Genomic DNA, 16,024 nt, shown 5'->3' on the forward strand with positions numbered 1-16,024 from the left:
GTGCCACGTAGTTCAGTCACGTTTACTGAACACGTTCTGTCAGTCACAGTGCCACGTAGTTCAGTCACGTTTACTGAACAAGTTCTGTCAGTCACAGTGCCACGTAGTTCACTCACGTTTACTGAACGCGTTCTGTCAGCCACAGTGCCACGTAGTTCAGTCACGTTTACTGAACGCGTTCTGTCAGCCACAGTGCCACGTAGTTCAGTCACGTTTACTGAATAAGTTCTGTCATCACAGCGCGACGTAGTTCAGTCACTTTTACTGGACAAGTTCTGTCAGTCACAGTGTGATGTAGTTCAGTCACTTTTACTTAACAAGTTCTGTCAGTCACAGTGCCACGTAGTTCAGTCACGTTTACTGGACAAGTTCTGTCAGTCACAGTGTGATGTAGTTCAGTCACGTTTACTGAACAAGTTCTGTCAATCACAGTGCCACGTAGTTCAGTCACGTTTACTGGACAAGTTCTGTCAGTCACAGCGTGACGTAGTTCACTCACATTTACTGGACAAGTTCTGTCAGTCACAGTGCCACGTAGTTCAGTCACGTTTACTGAACACTTTCTGTCAGTCGCAGTGCCACGTAGTTCAGTCGCGTTTATTGAACAAGTTCTGTCAGTCACAGTGCCACGTAGTTCACTCATGTTTACTGAATAAGTTCTGTCAGTCACAGTGCCACGTAGTTCACTCACGTTTACTGAACGCGTTCTGTCAGCCACAGTGCCATGTAGTTCAGTCACGTTTACTGAATAAGTTCTGTCAGTCACAGCGCGACGTAGTTCAGTCACTTTTACTGGACAAGTTCTGTCAGTCACAGTGTGATGTAGTTCAGTCACGTTTACTGGACAAGTTCTGTCAGTCACAGTGTGATGTAGTTCAGTCACTTTTACTGAACAAGTTCTGTCAGTCACAGTGCCACGTAGTTCAGTCACGTTTACTGGACAAGTTCTGTCAGTCACAGTGTGATGTAGTTCAGTCACGTTTACTGAACAAGTTCTGTCAGTCACAGTGCCACGTAGTTCAGTCACGTTTACTGAACACGTTCTGTCAGTCACAGTGCCACGTAGTTCAGTCACGTTTACTGGACAAGTTCTGTCAGTCACAGTGTGATGTAGTTCAGTCACGTTTACTGAACACGTTCTGTCAGTCACAGTGCCACGTAGTTCAGTCACGTTTACTGGACAAGTTCTGTCAGTCACAGTGCCACGTAGTTCAGTCACGTTTACTGAACAAGTTCTGTCAGTCACAGTGCCACGTAGTTCACTCACGTTTACTGAATAAGTTCTGTCAGTCACAGTGCCACGTAGTTCAGTCACGTTTACTGAATAAGTTCTGTCAGTCACAGCGCGACGTAGTTCAGTCACTTTTACTGGACAAGTTCTGTCAGTCACAGTGTGATGTAGTTCAGTCACGTTTACTGGACAAGTTCTGTCAGTCACAGTGTGATGTAGTTCAGTCACTTTTACTGAACAAGTTCTGTCAGTCACAGTGCCACGTAGTTCAGTCACGTTTACTGGACAAGTTCTGTCAGTCACAGTGTGATGTAGTTCAGTCACGTTTACTGAACAAGTTCTGTCAGTCACAGTGCCACGTAGTTCAGTCACGTTTACTGAACACGTTCTGTCAGTCACAGTGCCACGTAGTTCAGTCACGTTTACTGGACAAGTTCTGTCAGTCACAGTGTGATGTAGTTCAGTCACGTTTACTGAACACGTTCTGTCAGTCACAGTGCCACGTAGTTCAGTCACGTTTACTGGACAAGTTCTGTCAGTCACAGTGCCACGTAGTTCAGTCACGTTTACTGAACAAGTTCTGTCAGTCACAGTGCCACGTAGTTCAGTCACGTTTACTGAACACGTTCTGTCAGTCACAGTGCCACGTAGTTAAGTCACGTTTACTGGACAAGTTCTGTCAGTCACAGTGTGATGTAGTTCAGTCACGTTTACTGAACAAGTTCTGTCAGTCACAGTGCCACGTAGTTCAGTCACGTTTACTGAACAAGTTCTGTCAGTCACAGTGCCACGTAGTTCACTCACGTTTACTGAACACGTTCTGTCAGTCACAGTGCCACGTAGTTCAGTCACGTTTACTGAATAAGTTCTGTCAGTCACAGCGCGACGTAGTTCAGTCACTTTTACTGGACAAGTTCTGTCAGTCACAGTGTGATGTAGTTCAGTCACTTTTACTGAACAAGTTCTGTCAGTCACAGTGCCACGTAGTTCACTCACGTTTACAGAACACATTCTGTCAGTCACAGTGCCACGTAGTTCAGTCACGTTTACTGAATAAGTTCTGTCAGTCACAGCGCGACGTAGTTCAGTCACGTTTACTGGACAAGTTCTGTCAGTCACAGTGCCACGTAGTTCAGTCACGTTTACTGAACACTTTCTGTCAGTCGCAGTGCCACGTAGTTCAGTCGCGTTTACTGAACAAGTTCTGTCAGTCACAGTGCCACGTAGTTCACTCATGTTTACTGAATAAGTTCTGTCAGTCACAGTGCCACGTAGTTCACTCACGTTTACTGAATAAGTTCTGTCAGTCACAGTGCCACGTAATTCAGGCACGTTTACTGAACAAGTTATGTCAGTCACAGTGTGATGTAGTTCAGTCACGTTTACTGTACAAGCTTTGTCAGTCACAGTGCCACGTAGTTCAGTCACGTTTACTGAACACGTTCTGTCAGTCACAGTGCCACGTAGTTCACTCACGTTTACTGAACGCGTTCTGTCAGCCACAGTGCCACGTAGTTCAGTCACGTTTACTGAACGCGTTCTGTCAGCCACAGTGCCACGTAGTTCAGTCACGTTTACTGAATAAGTTCTGTCAGTCACAGCGCGACGTAGTTCAGTCACTTTTACTGGACAAGTTCTGTCAGTCACAGTGTGATGTAGTTCAGTCACTTTTACTTAACAAGTTCTGTCAGTCACAGTGCCACGTAGTTCAGTCACGTTTACTGGACAAGTTCTGTCAGTCACAGTGTGATGTAGTTCAGTCACGTTTACTGAACAAGTTCTGTCCGTCACAGTGCCACGTAGTTCAGTCACGTTTACTGGACAAGTTCTGTCAGTCACAGCGTGACGTAGTTCACTCACATTTACTGGACAAGTTCTGTCAGTCACAGTGCCACGTAGTTCAGTCACGTTTACTGAACACTTTCTGTCAGTCGCAGTGCCACGTAGTTCAGTCGCGTTTATTGAACAAGTTCTGTCAGTCACAGTGCCACGTAGTTCACTCATGTTTACTGAATAAGTTCTGTCAGTCACAGTGCCATGTAGTTCACTCACGTTTACTGAACGCGTTCTGTCAGCCACAGTGCCATGTAGTTCAGTCACGTTTACTGAATAAGTTCTGTCAGTCACAGCGCGACGTAGTTCAGTCACTTTTACTGGACAAGTTCTGTCAGTCACAGTGTGATGTAGTTCAGTCACGTTTACTGGACAAGTTCTGTCAGTCACAGTGTGATGTAGTTCAGTCACTTTTACTGAAGAAGTTCTGTCAGTCACAGTGCCACGTAGTTCAGTCACGTTTACTGAACAAGTTCTGTCAGTCACAGTGCCACGTAGTTCAGTCACGTTTACTGAACACGTTCTGTCAGTCACAGTGCCACGTAGTTAAGTCACGTTTACTGGACAAGTTCTGTCAGTCACAGTGTGATGTAGTTCAGTCACGTTTACTGAACAAGTTCTGTCAGTCACAGTGCCACGTAGTTCAGTCACGTTTACTGAACAAGTTCTGTCAGTCACAGTGCCACGTAGTTCACTCACGTTTACTGAACACGTTCTGTCAGTCACAGTGCCACGTAGTTCAGTCACGTTTACTGAATAAGTTCTGTCAGTCACAGCGCGACGTAGTTCAGTCACTTTTACTGGACAAGTTCTGTCAGTCACAGTGTGATGTAGTTCAGTCACTTTTACTGAACAAGTTCTGTCAGTCACAGTGCCACGTAGTTCACTCACGTTTACAGAACACATTCTGTCAGTCACAGTGCCACGTAGTTCAGTCACGTTTACTGAATAAGTTCTGTCAGTCACAGCGCGACGTAGTTCAGTCACGTTTACTGGACAAGTTCTGTCAGTCACAGTGCGACGTAGTTCAGTCACGTTTACTGAACACTTTCTGTCAGTCGCAGTGCCACGTAGTTCAGTCGCGTTTACTGAACAAGTTCTGTCAGTCACAGTGCCACGTAGTTCACTCATGTTTACTGAATAAGTTCTGTCAGTCACAGTGCCACGTAGTTCACTCACGTTTACTGAATAAGTTCTGTCAGTCACAGTGCCACGTAATTCAGGCACGTTTACTGAGCAAGTTGTGTCAGTCACAGTGTGATGTAGTTCAGTCACGTTTACTGAACGCGTTCTGTCAGCCACAGTGCCACGTAGTTCAGTCACGTTTACTGAACACGTTCTGTCAGTCACAGTGCCACGTAGTTCAGTCACGTTTACTGAACGCGTTCTGTCAGCCACAGTGCCACGTAGTTCAGTCACGTTTACTGAACGCGTTCTGTCAGCCACAGTGCCACGTAGTTCAGTCACGTTTACTGAATAAGTTCTGTCAGTCACAGTGCCACGTAATTCAGGCACGTTTACTGTACAAGCTTTGTCAGTCACAGTGCCACGTAGTTCAGTCACGTTTACTGAACACGTTCTGTCAGTCACAGTGCCACGTAGTTCAGTCACGTTTACTGAACACGTTCTGTCAGTCACAGTGCCACGTAGTTCAGTCACGTTTACTGAACAAGTTCTGTCAGTCACAGTGCCACGTAGTTCACTCACGTTTACTGAACGCGTTCTGTCAGCCACAGTGCCACGTAGTTCAGTCACGTTTACTGAACGCGTTCTGTCAGCCACAGTGCCACGTAGTTCAGTCACGTTTACTGAATAAGTTCTGTCAGTCACAGCGCGACGTAGTTCAGTCACTTTTACTGGACAAGTTCTGTCAGTCACAGTGTGATGTAGTTCAGTCACTTTTACTTAACAAGTTCTGTCAGTCACAGTGCCACGTAGTTCAGTCACGTTTACTGGACAAGTTCTGTCAGTCACAGTGTGATGTAGTTCAGTCACGTTTACTGAACAAGTTCTGTCAGTCACAGTGCCACGTAGTTCAGTCACGTTTACTGGACAAGTTCTGTCAGTCACAGCGTGACGTAGTTCACTCACATTTACTGGACAAGTTCTGTCAGTCACAGTGCCACGTAGTTCAGTCACGTTTACTGAACACTTTCTGTCAGTCGCAGTGCCACGTAGTTCAGTCGCGTTTATTGAACAAGTTCTGTCAGTCACAGTGCCACGTAGTTCACTCATGTTTACTGAATAAGTTCTGTCAGTCACAGTGCCACGTAGTTCACTCACGTTTACTGAACGCGTTCTGTCAGCCACAGTGCCATGTAGTTCAGTCACGTTTACTGAATAAGTTCTGTCAGTCACAGCGCGACGTAGTTCAGTCACTTTTACTGGACAAGTTCTGTCAGTCACAGTGTGATGTAGTTCAGTCACGTTTACTGGACAAGTTCTGTCAGTCACAGTGTGATGTAGTTCAGTCACTTTTACTGAACAAGTTCTGTCAGTCACAGTGCCACGTAGTTCAGTCACGTTTACTGGACAAGTTCTGTCAGTCACAGTGTGATGTAGTTCAGTCACGTTTACTGAACAAGTTCTGTCAGTCACAGTGCCACGTAGTTCAGTCACGTTTACTGAACACGTTCTGTCAGTCACAGTGCCACGTAGTTCAGTCACGTTTACTGGACAAGTTCTGTCAGTCACAGTGTGATGTAGTTCAGTCACGTTTACTGAACACGTTCTGTCAGTCACAGTGCCACGTAGTTCAGTCACGTTTACTGGACAAGTTCTGTCAGTCACAGTGCCACGTAGTTCAGTCACGTTTACTGAACAAGTTCTGTCAGTCACAGTGCCACGTAGTTCACTCACGTTTACTGAATAAGTTCTGTCAGTCACAGTGCCACGTAGTTCAGTCACGTTTACTGAATAAGTTCTGTCAGTCACAGCGCGACGTAGTTCAGTCACGTTTACTGGACAAGTTCTGTCAGTCACAGTGCCACCTAGTTCAGTCACGTTTACTGGACAAGTTCTGTCAGTCACAGTGCCACGTAGTTCAGTCACGTTTACTGAACACTTTCTGTCAGTCGCAGTGCCACGTAGTTCAGTCGCGTTTACTGAACAAGTTCTGTCAGTCACAGTGCCACGTAGTTCACTCATGTTTACTGAATAAGTTCTGTCAGTCACAGTGCCACGTAGTTCACTCACGTTTACTGAATAAGTTCTGTCAGTCACAGTGCCACGTAATTCAGGCACGTTTACTGAACAAGTTATGTCAGTCACAGTGTGATGTAGTTCAGTCACGTTTACTGTACAAGCTTTGTCAGTCACAGTGCCACGTAGTTCAGTCACGTTTACTGAACACGTTCTGTCAGTCACAGTGCCACGTAGTTCAGTCACGTTTACTGAACACGTTCTGTCAGTCACAGTGCCACGTAGTTCAGTCACGTTTACTGAACAAGTTCTGTCAGTCACAGTGCCACGTAGTTCACTCACGTTTACTGAACGCGTTCTGTCAGCCACAGTGCCACGTAGTTCAGTCACGTTTACTGAACGCGTTCTGTCAGCCACAGTGCCACGTAGTTCAGTCACGTTTACTGAATAAGTTCTGTCAGTCACAGCGCGACGTAGTTCAGTCACTTTTACTGGACAAGTTCTGTCAGTCACAGTGTGATGTAGTTCAGTCACTTTTACTTAACAAGTTCTGTCAGTCACAGTGCCACGTAGTTCAGTCACGTTTACTGGACAAGTTCTGTCAGTCACAGTGTGATGTAGTTCAGTCACGTTTACTGAACAAGTTCTGTCAGTCACAGTGCCACGTAGTTCAGTCACGTTTACTGGACAAGTTCTGTCAGTCACAGCGTGACGTAGTTCACTCACATTTACTGGACAAGTTCTGTCAGTCACAGTGCCACGTAGTTCAGTCACGTTTACTGAACACTTTCTGTCAGTCGCAGTGCCACGTAGTTCAGTCGCGTTTATTGAACAAGTTCTGTCAGTCACAGTGCCACGTAGTTCACTCATGTTTACTGAATAAGTTCTGTCAGTCACAGTGCCATGTAGTTCACTCACGTTTACTGAACGCGTTCTGTCAGCCACAGTGCCATGTAGTTCAGTCACGTTTACTGAATAAGTTCTGTCAGTCACAGCGCGACGTAGTTCAGTCACTTTTACTGGACAAGTTCTGTCAGTCACAGTGTGATGTAGTTCAGTCACGTTTACTGGACAAGTTCTGTCAGTCACAGTGTGATGTAGTTCAGTCACTTTTACTGAACAAGTTCTGTCAGTCACAGTGCCACGTAGTTCAGTCACGTTTACTGAACAAGTTCTGTCAGTCACAGTGCCACGTAGTTCAGTCACGTTTACTGAACACGTTCTGTCAGTCACAGTGCCACGTAGTTAAGTCACGTTTACTGGACAAGTTCTGTCAGTCACAGTGTGATGTAGTTCAGTCACGTTTACTGAACAAGTTCTGTCAGTCACAGTGCCACGTAGTTCAGTCACGTTTACTGAACAAGTTCTGTCAGTCACAGTGCCACGTAGTTCACTCACGTTTACTGAACACGTTCTGTCAGTCACAGTGCCACGTAGTTCAGTCACGTTTACTGAATAAGTTCTGTCAGTCACAGCGCGACGTAGTTCAGTCACTTTTACTGGACAAGTTCTGTCAGTCACAGTGTGATGTAGTTCAGTCACTTTTACTGAACAAGTTCTGTCAGTCACAGTGCCACGTAGTTCACTCACGTTTACAGAACACATTCTGTCAGTCACAGTGCCACGTAGTTCAGTCACGTTTACTGAATAAGTTCTGTCAGTCACAGCGCGACGTAGTTCAGTCACGTTTACTGGACAAGTTCTGTCAGTCACAGTGCGACGTAGTTCAGTCACATTTACTGAACACTTTCTGTCAGTCGCAGTGCCACGTAGTTCAGTCGCGTTTACTGAACAAGTTCTGTCAGTCACAGTGCCACGTAGTTCACTCATGTTTACTGAATAAGTTCTGTCAGTCACAGTGCCACGTAGTTCACTCACGTTTACTGAATAAGTTCTGTCAGTCACAGTGCCACGTAATTCAGGCACGTTTACTGAGCAAGTTGTGTCAGTCACAGTGTGATGTAGTTCAGTCACGTTTACTGAACGCGTTCTGTCAGCCACAGTGCCACGTAGTTCAGTCACGTTTACTGAACACGTTCTGTCAGTCACAGTGCCACGTAGTTCAGTCACGTTTACTGAACGCGTTCTGTCAGCCACAGTGCCACGTAGTTCAGTCACGTTTACTGAACGCGTTCTGTCAGCCACAGTGCCACGTAGTTCAGTCACGTTTACTGAATAAGTTCTGTCAGTCACAGTGCCACGTAATTCAGGCACGTTTACTGTACAAGCTTTGTCAGTCACAGTGCCACGTAGTTCAGTCACGTTTACTGAACACGTTCTGTCAGTCACAATGCCACGTAGTTCAGTCACGTTTACTGAACACGTTCTGTCAGTCACAGTGCCACGTAGTTCAGTCACGTTTACTGAACAAGTTCTGTCAGTCACAGTGCCACGTAGTTCACTCACGTTTACTGAACGCGTTCTGTCAGCCACAGTGCCACGTAGTTCAGTCACGTTTACTGAACGCGTTCTGTCAGCCACAGTGCCACGTAGTTCAGTCACGTTTACTGAATAAGTTCTGTCAGTCACAGCGCGACGTAGTTCAGTCACTTTTACTGGACAAGTTCTGTCAGTCACAGTGTGATGTAGTTCAGTCACTTTTACTTAACAAGTTCTGTCAGTCACAGTGCCACGTAGTTCAGTCACGTTTACTGGACAAGTTCTGTCAGTCACAGTGTGATGTAGTTCAGTCACGTTTACTGAACAAGTTCTGTCAGTCACAGTGCCACGTAGTTCAGTCACGTTTACTGGACAAGTTCTGTCAGTCACAGCGTGACGTAGTTCACTCACATTTACTGGACAAGTTCTGTCAGTCACAGTGCCACGTAGTTCAGTCACGTTTACTGAACACTTTCTGTCAGTCGCAGTGCCACGTAGTTCAGTCGCGTTTATTGAACAAGTTCTGTCAGTCACAGTGCCACGTAGTTCACTCATGTTTACTGAATAAGTTCTGTCAGTCACAGTGCCACGTAGTTCACTCACGTTTACTGAACGCGTTCTGTCAGCCACAGTGCCATGTAGTTCAGTCACGTTTACTGAATAAGTTCTGTCAGTCACAGCGCGACGTAGTTCAGTCACTTTTACTGGACAAGTTCTGTCAGTCACAGTGTGATGTAGTTCAGTCACGTTTACTGGACAAGTTCTGTCAGTCACAGTGTGATGTAGTTCAGTCACTTTTACTGAACAAGTTCTGTCAGTCACAGTGCCACGTAGTTCAGTCACGTTTACTGGACAAGTTCTGTCAGTCACAGTGTGATGTAGTTCAGTCACGTTTACTGAACAAGTTCTGTCAGTCACAGTGCCACGTAGTTCAGTCACGTTTACTGAACACGTTCTGTCAGTCACAGTGCCACGTAGTTCAGTCACGTTTACTGGACAAGTTCTGTCAGTCACAGTGTGATGTAGTTCAGTCACGTTTACTGAACACGTTCTGTCAGTCACAGTGCCACGTAGTTCAGTCACGTTTACTGGACAAGTTCTGTCAGTCACAGTGCCACGTAGTTCAGTCACGTTTACTGAACAAGTTCTGTCAGTCACAGTGCCACGTAGTTCACTCACGTTTACTGAATAAGTTCTGTCAGTCACAGTGCCACGTAGTTCAGTCACGTTTACTGAATAAGTTCTGTCAGTCACAGCGCGACGTAGTTCAGTCACGTTTACTGGACAAGTTCTGTCAGTCACAGTGCCACCTAGTTCAGTCACGTTTACTGAACAAGTTCTGTCAGTCACAGTGTGATGTAGTTCAGTCACGTTTACTGGACAAGTTCTGTCAGTCACAGCGCGACGTAGTTCACTCACGTTTACTGAACACGTTCTGTCAGTCGCAGTGCCACGTAGTTCAGTCGCGTTTACTGAACAAGTTCTGTCAGTCACAGTGCCACGTAGTTCACTCACGTTTACTGAATAAGTTCTGTCAGTCACAGTACCACGTAGTTCACTCACGTTTACTGAACAAGTTCTGTCAGTCACAGTGTGATGTAGTTCAGTCACGTTTACTGAACAAGTTCTGTCAGTCACAGTGTGATGTAGTTCAGTCACGTTTACTGAACAAGTTCTGTCAGTCACAATGTGATGTAGTTCAGTCACGTTTACTGGACAAGTTCTGTCAGTCACAGTGCCACGTAGTTCAGTCACGTTTACTGAACACGTTCTGTCAGTCACAGTGCCACGTAGTTCAGTCACGTTTACTGGACAAGTTCTGTCAGTCACAGTGTGATGTAGTTCAGTCACGTTTACTGAACACGTTCTGTCAGTCACAGTTCCACGTAGTTCAGTCACGTTTACTGGACAAGTTCTGTCAGTCACAGTGCCACGTAGTTCAGTCACGTTTACTGGACAAGTTCTGTCAGTCACAGTGCCACGTAGTTCACTCACGTTTACAGAACACGTTCTGTCAGTCACAGTGCCACGTAGTTCAGTCACGTTTACTGGACAAGTTCTGTCAGTCACAGTGTGATGTAGTTCAGTCACGTTTACTGAACACGTTCTGTCAGTCACAGTGCCACGTAGTTCAGTCACGTTTACTGGACAAGTTCTGTCAGTCACAGTGCCACGTAGTTCAGTCACGTTTACTGGACAAGTTCTGTCAGTCACAGTGCCACGTAGTTCACTCACGTTTACAGAACACGTTCTGTCAGTCACAGTGCCACGTAGTTCAGTCATGTTTACTGAATAAGTTCTGTCAGTCACAGCGCGACGTAGTTCAGTCACGTTTACTGGACAAGTTCTGTCAGTCACAGTGTGATGTAGTTCAGTCACGTTTACTGGACAAGCTCTGTCAGTCACAGCGTGACGTAGTTCACTCACGTTTACTGGACAAGTTCTGTCAGTCTCAGTGCCACGTAGTTCAATCACGTTTACTGAACACTTTCTGTCAGTCACAGTGCCACGTAGTTCAGTCGCGTTTACTGAACAAGTTCTGTCAGTCACAGTGCCACGTAGTTCACTCATGTTTACTGAATAAGTTCTGTCAGTCACAGTGCCACATAGTTCACTCATGTTTACTGAATAAGTTCTGTCAGTCACAGTACCACGTAGTTCACTCACGTTTACTGAACAAGTTCTGTCAGTCACAGTGCCACGTAGTTCAGTCACGTTTACTGAACAAGTTCTGTCAATCACAGTGCCACGTAGTTCAGTCACGTTTACTGAACAAGTTCTGATAGTCACAGTGCCCCGTAGTTCAGTCACGTTTACTGGACAAGTTCTGTCAGTCACAGTGTGATGTATTTCAGTCACGTTTACTGTACAAGCTCTGTCAGTCACAGTGCCACGTAGTTCAGTCACGTTTACTGAACAAGTTCTGTCAGTCACAGCGCGATGTAGTTCAGTCACTTTTACTGGACAAGTTCTGTCAGTCACAGTGTGATGTAGTTCAGTCACGTTTACTGGACAAGTTCTGTCAGTCACAGTGTGATGTAGTTTAGTCACTTTTACTGAACAAGTTCTGTCAGTCACAGTGCCACGTAGTTCAGTCACGTTTACTGGACAAGTTCTGTCAGTCACAGTGTGATGTAGTTCAGTCACGTTTACTGAACAAGTTCTGTCAGTCACAGTGCCACGTAGTTCAGTCACGTTTACTGAACACGTTCTGTCAGTCACAGTGCCACGTAGTTCAGTCACGTTTACTGGAAAAGTTCTGTCAGTCACAGTGTGATGTAGTTCAGTCACGTTTACTGAACACGTTCTGTCAGTCACAGTGCCACGTAGTTCAGTCACGTTTACTGGACACGTTCTGTCAGTCACAGTGCCACGTAGTTCAGTCACGTTTACTGAACAAGTTCTGTCAGTCACAGTGCCACGTAGTTCACTCACGTTTACTGAACACGTTCTGTCAGTCACAGAGCCACGTAGTTCAGTCTCGTTTACTGAATAAGTTCTGTCAGTCACAGCGCGACGTAGTTCAGTCACGTTTACTGGACAAGTTCTGTCAGTCACAGTGTGATGTAGTTCAGTCACGTTTACTAGACAAGTTCTGTCAGTCACAGCGCGACGTAGTTCACTCACGTTTACTGGACAAGTTCTGTCAGTCACAGTGCCACGTAGTTCAGTCACGTTTACTGAACACGTTCTGTCAGTCGCAGTGCCACGTAGTTCAGTCGCGTTTACTGAACAAGTTCTGTCAGTCACAGTGCCACGTAGTTCACTCATGTTTACTGAATAAGTTCTGTCAGTCACAGTACCACGTAGTTCACTCACGTTTACTGAACAAGTTCTGTCAGTCACAGTGTGATGTAGTTCAGTCACGTTTACTGTACAAGCTCTGTCAGTCACAGTGCCACGTAGTTCAGTCACGTTTACTGAACAAGTTCTGTCAGTCACAGTGCCACATAGTTCAGTCACGTTTACTGAACACGTTCTGTCAATCACAGTGCCACGTAGTTCAGTCACGTTTACTGGACAAGTTCTGTCAGTCACAGTGTGATGTAGTTCAGTCACGTTTACTGAACAAGTTCTGTCAGTCACAGTGCCACGTAGTTCAGTCACGTTTACTGAACAAGTTCTGTCAGTCACAGTGCCACGTAGTTCACTCACGTTTACTGAACACGTTCTGTCAGTCACAGTGCCACGTAGTTCAGTCACGTTTACTGAATAAGTTCTGTCAGTCACAGTACCACGTAGTTCAGTCACGTTTACTGAACAAGTTCTGTCAGTCACAGTGTGATGTAGTTCAGTCACATTTACTGTACAAGCTCTGTCAGTCACAGTGCCACATAGTTCAGGCACGTTTACTGAACAAGTTCTGTCAGTCACAGTGCCATGTAGTTCAGTCACGTTTACTGAACACGTTCTGTCAGTCACAGTGCCACGTAGTTCAGTCACGTTTACTGGACAAGTTCTGTCAGTCACAGTGTGATGTAGTTCAGTCACGTTTACTGTACAAGCTCTGTCAGTCACAGTGCCACGTAGTTCAGTCACGTTTACTGAATAATTTCTGTCAGTCACAGTGCCACGTAGTTCAGTCACGTTTACTGAACACGTTCTGTCAGTCACAGTGCCACGTAGTTCAGTCACGTTTACTGGACAAGTTCTGTCAGTCACAGTGCCACGTAGTTCACTCACGTTTACTGAATAAGTTCTGTCAGTCGCAGTGCCACGTAGTTCAGTCACGTTTACTGAAGACGTTCTGTCAGTCACAGCGCGCTGAACAGATACTTCTTTACTGTACGCTATCACGATTTATGCTTCCTGTCTTCCAATGGGTCGTAAGCGAAAATACTCCAATGAGGATGACAGAATAAGCTACATACATATTCTAGAATACCCGATGCGTTAGAATCGGGCCACCATCTAGTAGTATATAATTTTCTTTATAATGGTTATCTGTCTCCATAACATTCTTGTTTGCCTAAAAGTGAGCAATAGTTAGCCTTGACCGGATGGGAGATTTTTGATTGTTTTAAAATAAATAATAATAATAAAATTAAAAATTTTGTTCCGGCGAAAGACAAAAGCTACTCAGAAAAAAAACAAATCCTGTCATGGCCGAATAACCACTGAGCACATAACACACTGGAGAGGAACTTGTGGATTTCACATCACGGAAGATAGCAGCCTTCATAATACATATCTCCCATCATATACAGTACAGACCAAAAGTTTGGACACACCTTCTCATTTAAAGATTTTTCTGTATTTTCATGACTATGAAAATTGTACATTCACACTGAAGGCATCAAAACTATGAATTAACACATGTGGAATTATATACTTAACAAAAAAGTGTCAAACAACTGAAAATATGTCTTATATTCTAGGTTTTTCAAAGTAGCCACCTTTCGCTTTGATGACTGCTTTGCACACTCTTGGCATTCTCTTGATGAGCTTCAAGAGGTAGTCACCGGAAATAGTTTTCACTTCACAGGTGTTCCCTGTCAGGTTTACTAAGTGGGATTTCTTGCCTTATAAATGGGGTTGGGACCATCAGTTGTGTTGTGCAGAACTCTGGTGGATACACAGCTGATAGTCCTACTGAATAGACTGTTAGAATTTGTATTATGGCAAGAAAAAAGCAGCTAAGTAAAGAAAAACGAGTGGCCATCATTACTTTAGGAAATGAAGGTCAGTAAGTGCGAAAAATTGGGAAAACTTTGAAAGTGTCCCCAAGTGCAGTTGCAAAAACCATCAAGCGCTACAAAGAAACTAGCTCACTTGAGGACCGCCCCAGGAAAGGAAGACCGAGAGTCACCTCTGCTTCTGAGGATAAGTTTATCCGAATCACCAGCCTCAGAAATCGCAGGTTAACAGCAGCTCAGATTAGAGACCAGGTCAATGCCACACAGAGTTCTAGCAGCAGACACATCTCTAAAACAACTGTTAAGAGGAGACTTTGTGCAGCAGGCTTTCATGGTAAAATAGCTGCTAGGAAACCACTGCTAAGGACAGGCAACAAGCAGAAGAGACTTGTTTGGGCTAAAGAACACAAGGAATGAACATTAGACCAGTGGAAATCTGTGCTTTGGTCTGATGAGTCCAAATTGGAGATCTTTCGTTTCAACCACCGTGTCTTTGTGCGACGCAGAAAAGGTGAACGGATTGACTCTACATGCCTGGTTCGCACCGTGAAGCATGGAGGAGGAGGTGTGATGGTGTGGGGGTGCTTTGCTGGTGACACTGTTGGGGATTTATTCAAAATTGAAGGCCTACTGAACCAGCATGGCTACCACAGCATCTTGCAGCGGCATGCTATTCCATCCGGTTTGCGTTTAGTTGGACCATCATTTATTTTTCAACAGGACAATGACCCCAAACACACCACCAGGCTGTGTAAGGGCTATTTGACCAAGAAGGAGAGTGATGGGGTGCTACACGAGATGACCTGGCTTCCACAGTCACCAGACCTGAACCCAATCGAGATGGTTTGGGGTGAGCTGGACCGCAGATTGAAGGCAAAAGGGCCAACAAGAGCTAAGCATCTCTGGGAACTCCTTCAAGATTATTGGAAGACCATTTCCGATGATTACCTCTTGAAGCTCATCAAGAGAATGCCAAGAGTGTGCAAAGCAGTCATCAAAGCAAAAGGTGGCTACTTTGAAGAACCAAGAATATAAGACATATTTTCAGTTGTTTCACACTTTTTTGTTAAGTATATAATTCCACATGTGTTAATTCATAGTTTTGATGCCTTCAGTGTGAATGTACAATTTTCATAGTCATGAAAATGCAGAAAAATCTTTAAATGAGAAGGTGTGTCCAAACTTTTGGTCTGTACTGTATATTACCAGTGAGCATATCACACCCCCCAAAAAAATAACCTATTGAAAATATAGCTTACCAAACAAAAAAATAAAATAAAGTGATTATAATACTACATTAACAGAAAATGGCTGTTGCAATGTGACAAGGAAAAAAGTGGTTAAAGCAGGCTTCATCATTAGTAAATTAAAGTAGAGAAAAAAACAACTCTCATATTGAAGGCTCATTACAAATGTATGTTTCTTTTTTAATTTTAATAGTTGAAGATCTGAAATTGGAAGCTGAATACACAGGTAATGTCTTATTTAGAAATGTATATAACTTTATTAATTTTTTGTAGTTAGTGATTATAGAAAATATCTATTACAGTAAAATCTTTATACACAGATTTTTCATACTAGGGGAAAGTCATAAGGCAGGCAACTATTGGATTTCCAAATTAAATGTATGATTACAAGTAATGGCTATGGGTCAAACATTAAACACATCAATTGTATTTTCTGTACATTAAACACATTAATTGAATAAAATGCACCCCATTTTTTTTTCTTTTTTAACGAGGACCTGTCATCTCTCTGTTAAACTAAGGACTTAGCTGCTACAAAAAAAATATGGAGCAGATTT

At 44.5% G+C, this 16,024-nt stretch overlaps 1 protein-coding gene across 2 annotated transcripts in view; it reads left to right on the forward strand.

The window, feature by feature from the left end:
* Positions 1-16,024, forward strand: part of SLC43A1 (solute carrier family 43 member 1) — a 241,742-nt gene that overhangs the window by 174,509 nt on the left and 51,209 nt on the right. For both annotated transcript variants that reach the window (XM_073686132.1, XM_073686133.1), the window contains exon 10: positions 15,661-15,693. In XM_073686132.1, coding sequence (XP_073542233.1) covers positions 15,661-15,693 — 33 coding nt within the window. The remainder of the gene's footprint in view (positions 1-15,660; positions 15,694-16,024) is intronic.

Source organism: Phyllobates terribilis, unplaced genomic scaffold, assembly GCF_046119375.1.
Source record: "Phyllobates terribilis strain yellow unplaced genomic scaffold, ASM4611937v1 Scaffold_5__5_contigs__length_657084704, whole genome shotgun sequence".
In the NCBI taxonomy this organism is placed as follows: Eukaryota; Metazoa; Chordata; class Amphibia; order Anura; family Dendrobatidae; genus Phyllobates; species Phyllobates terribilis.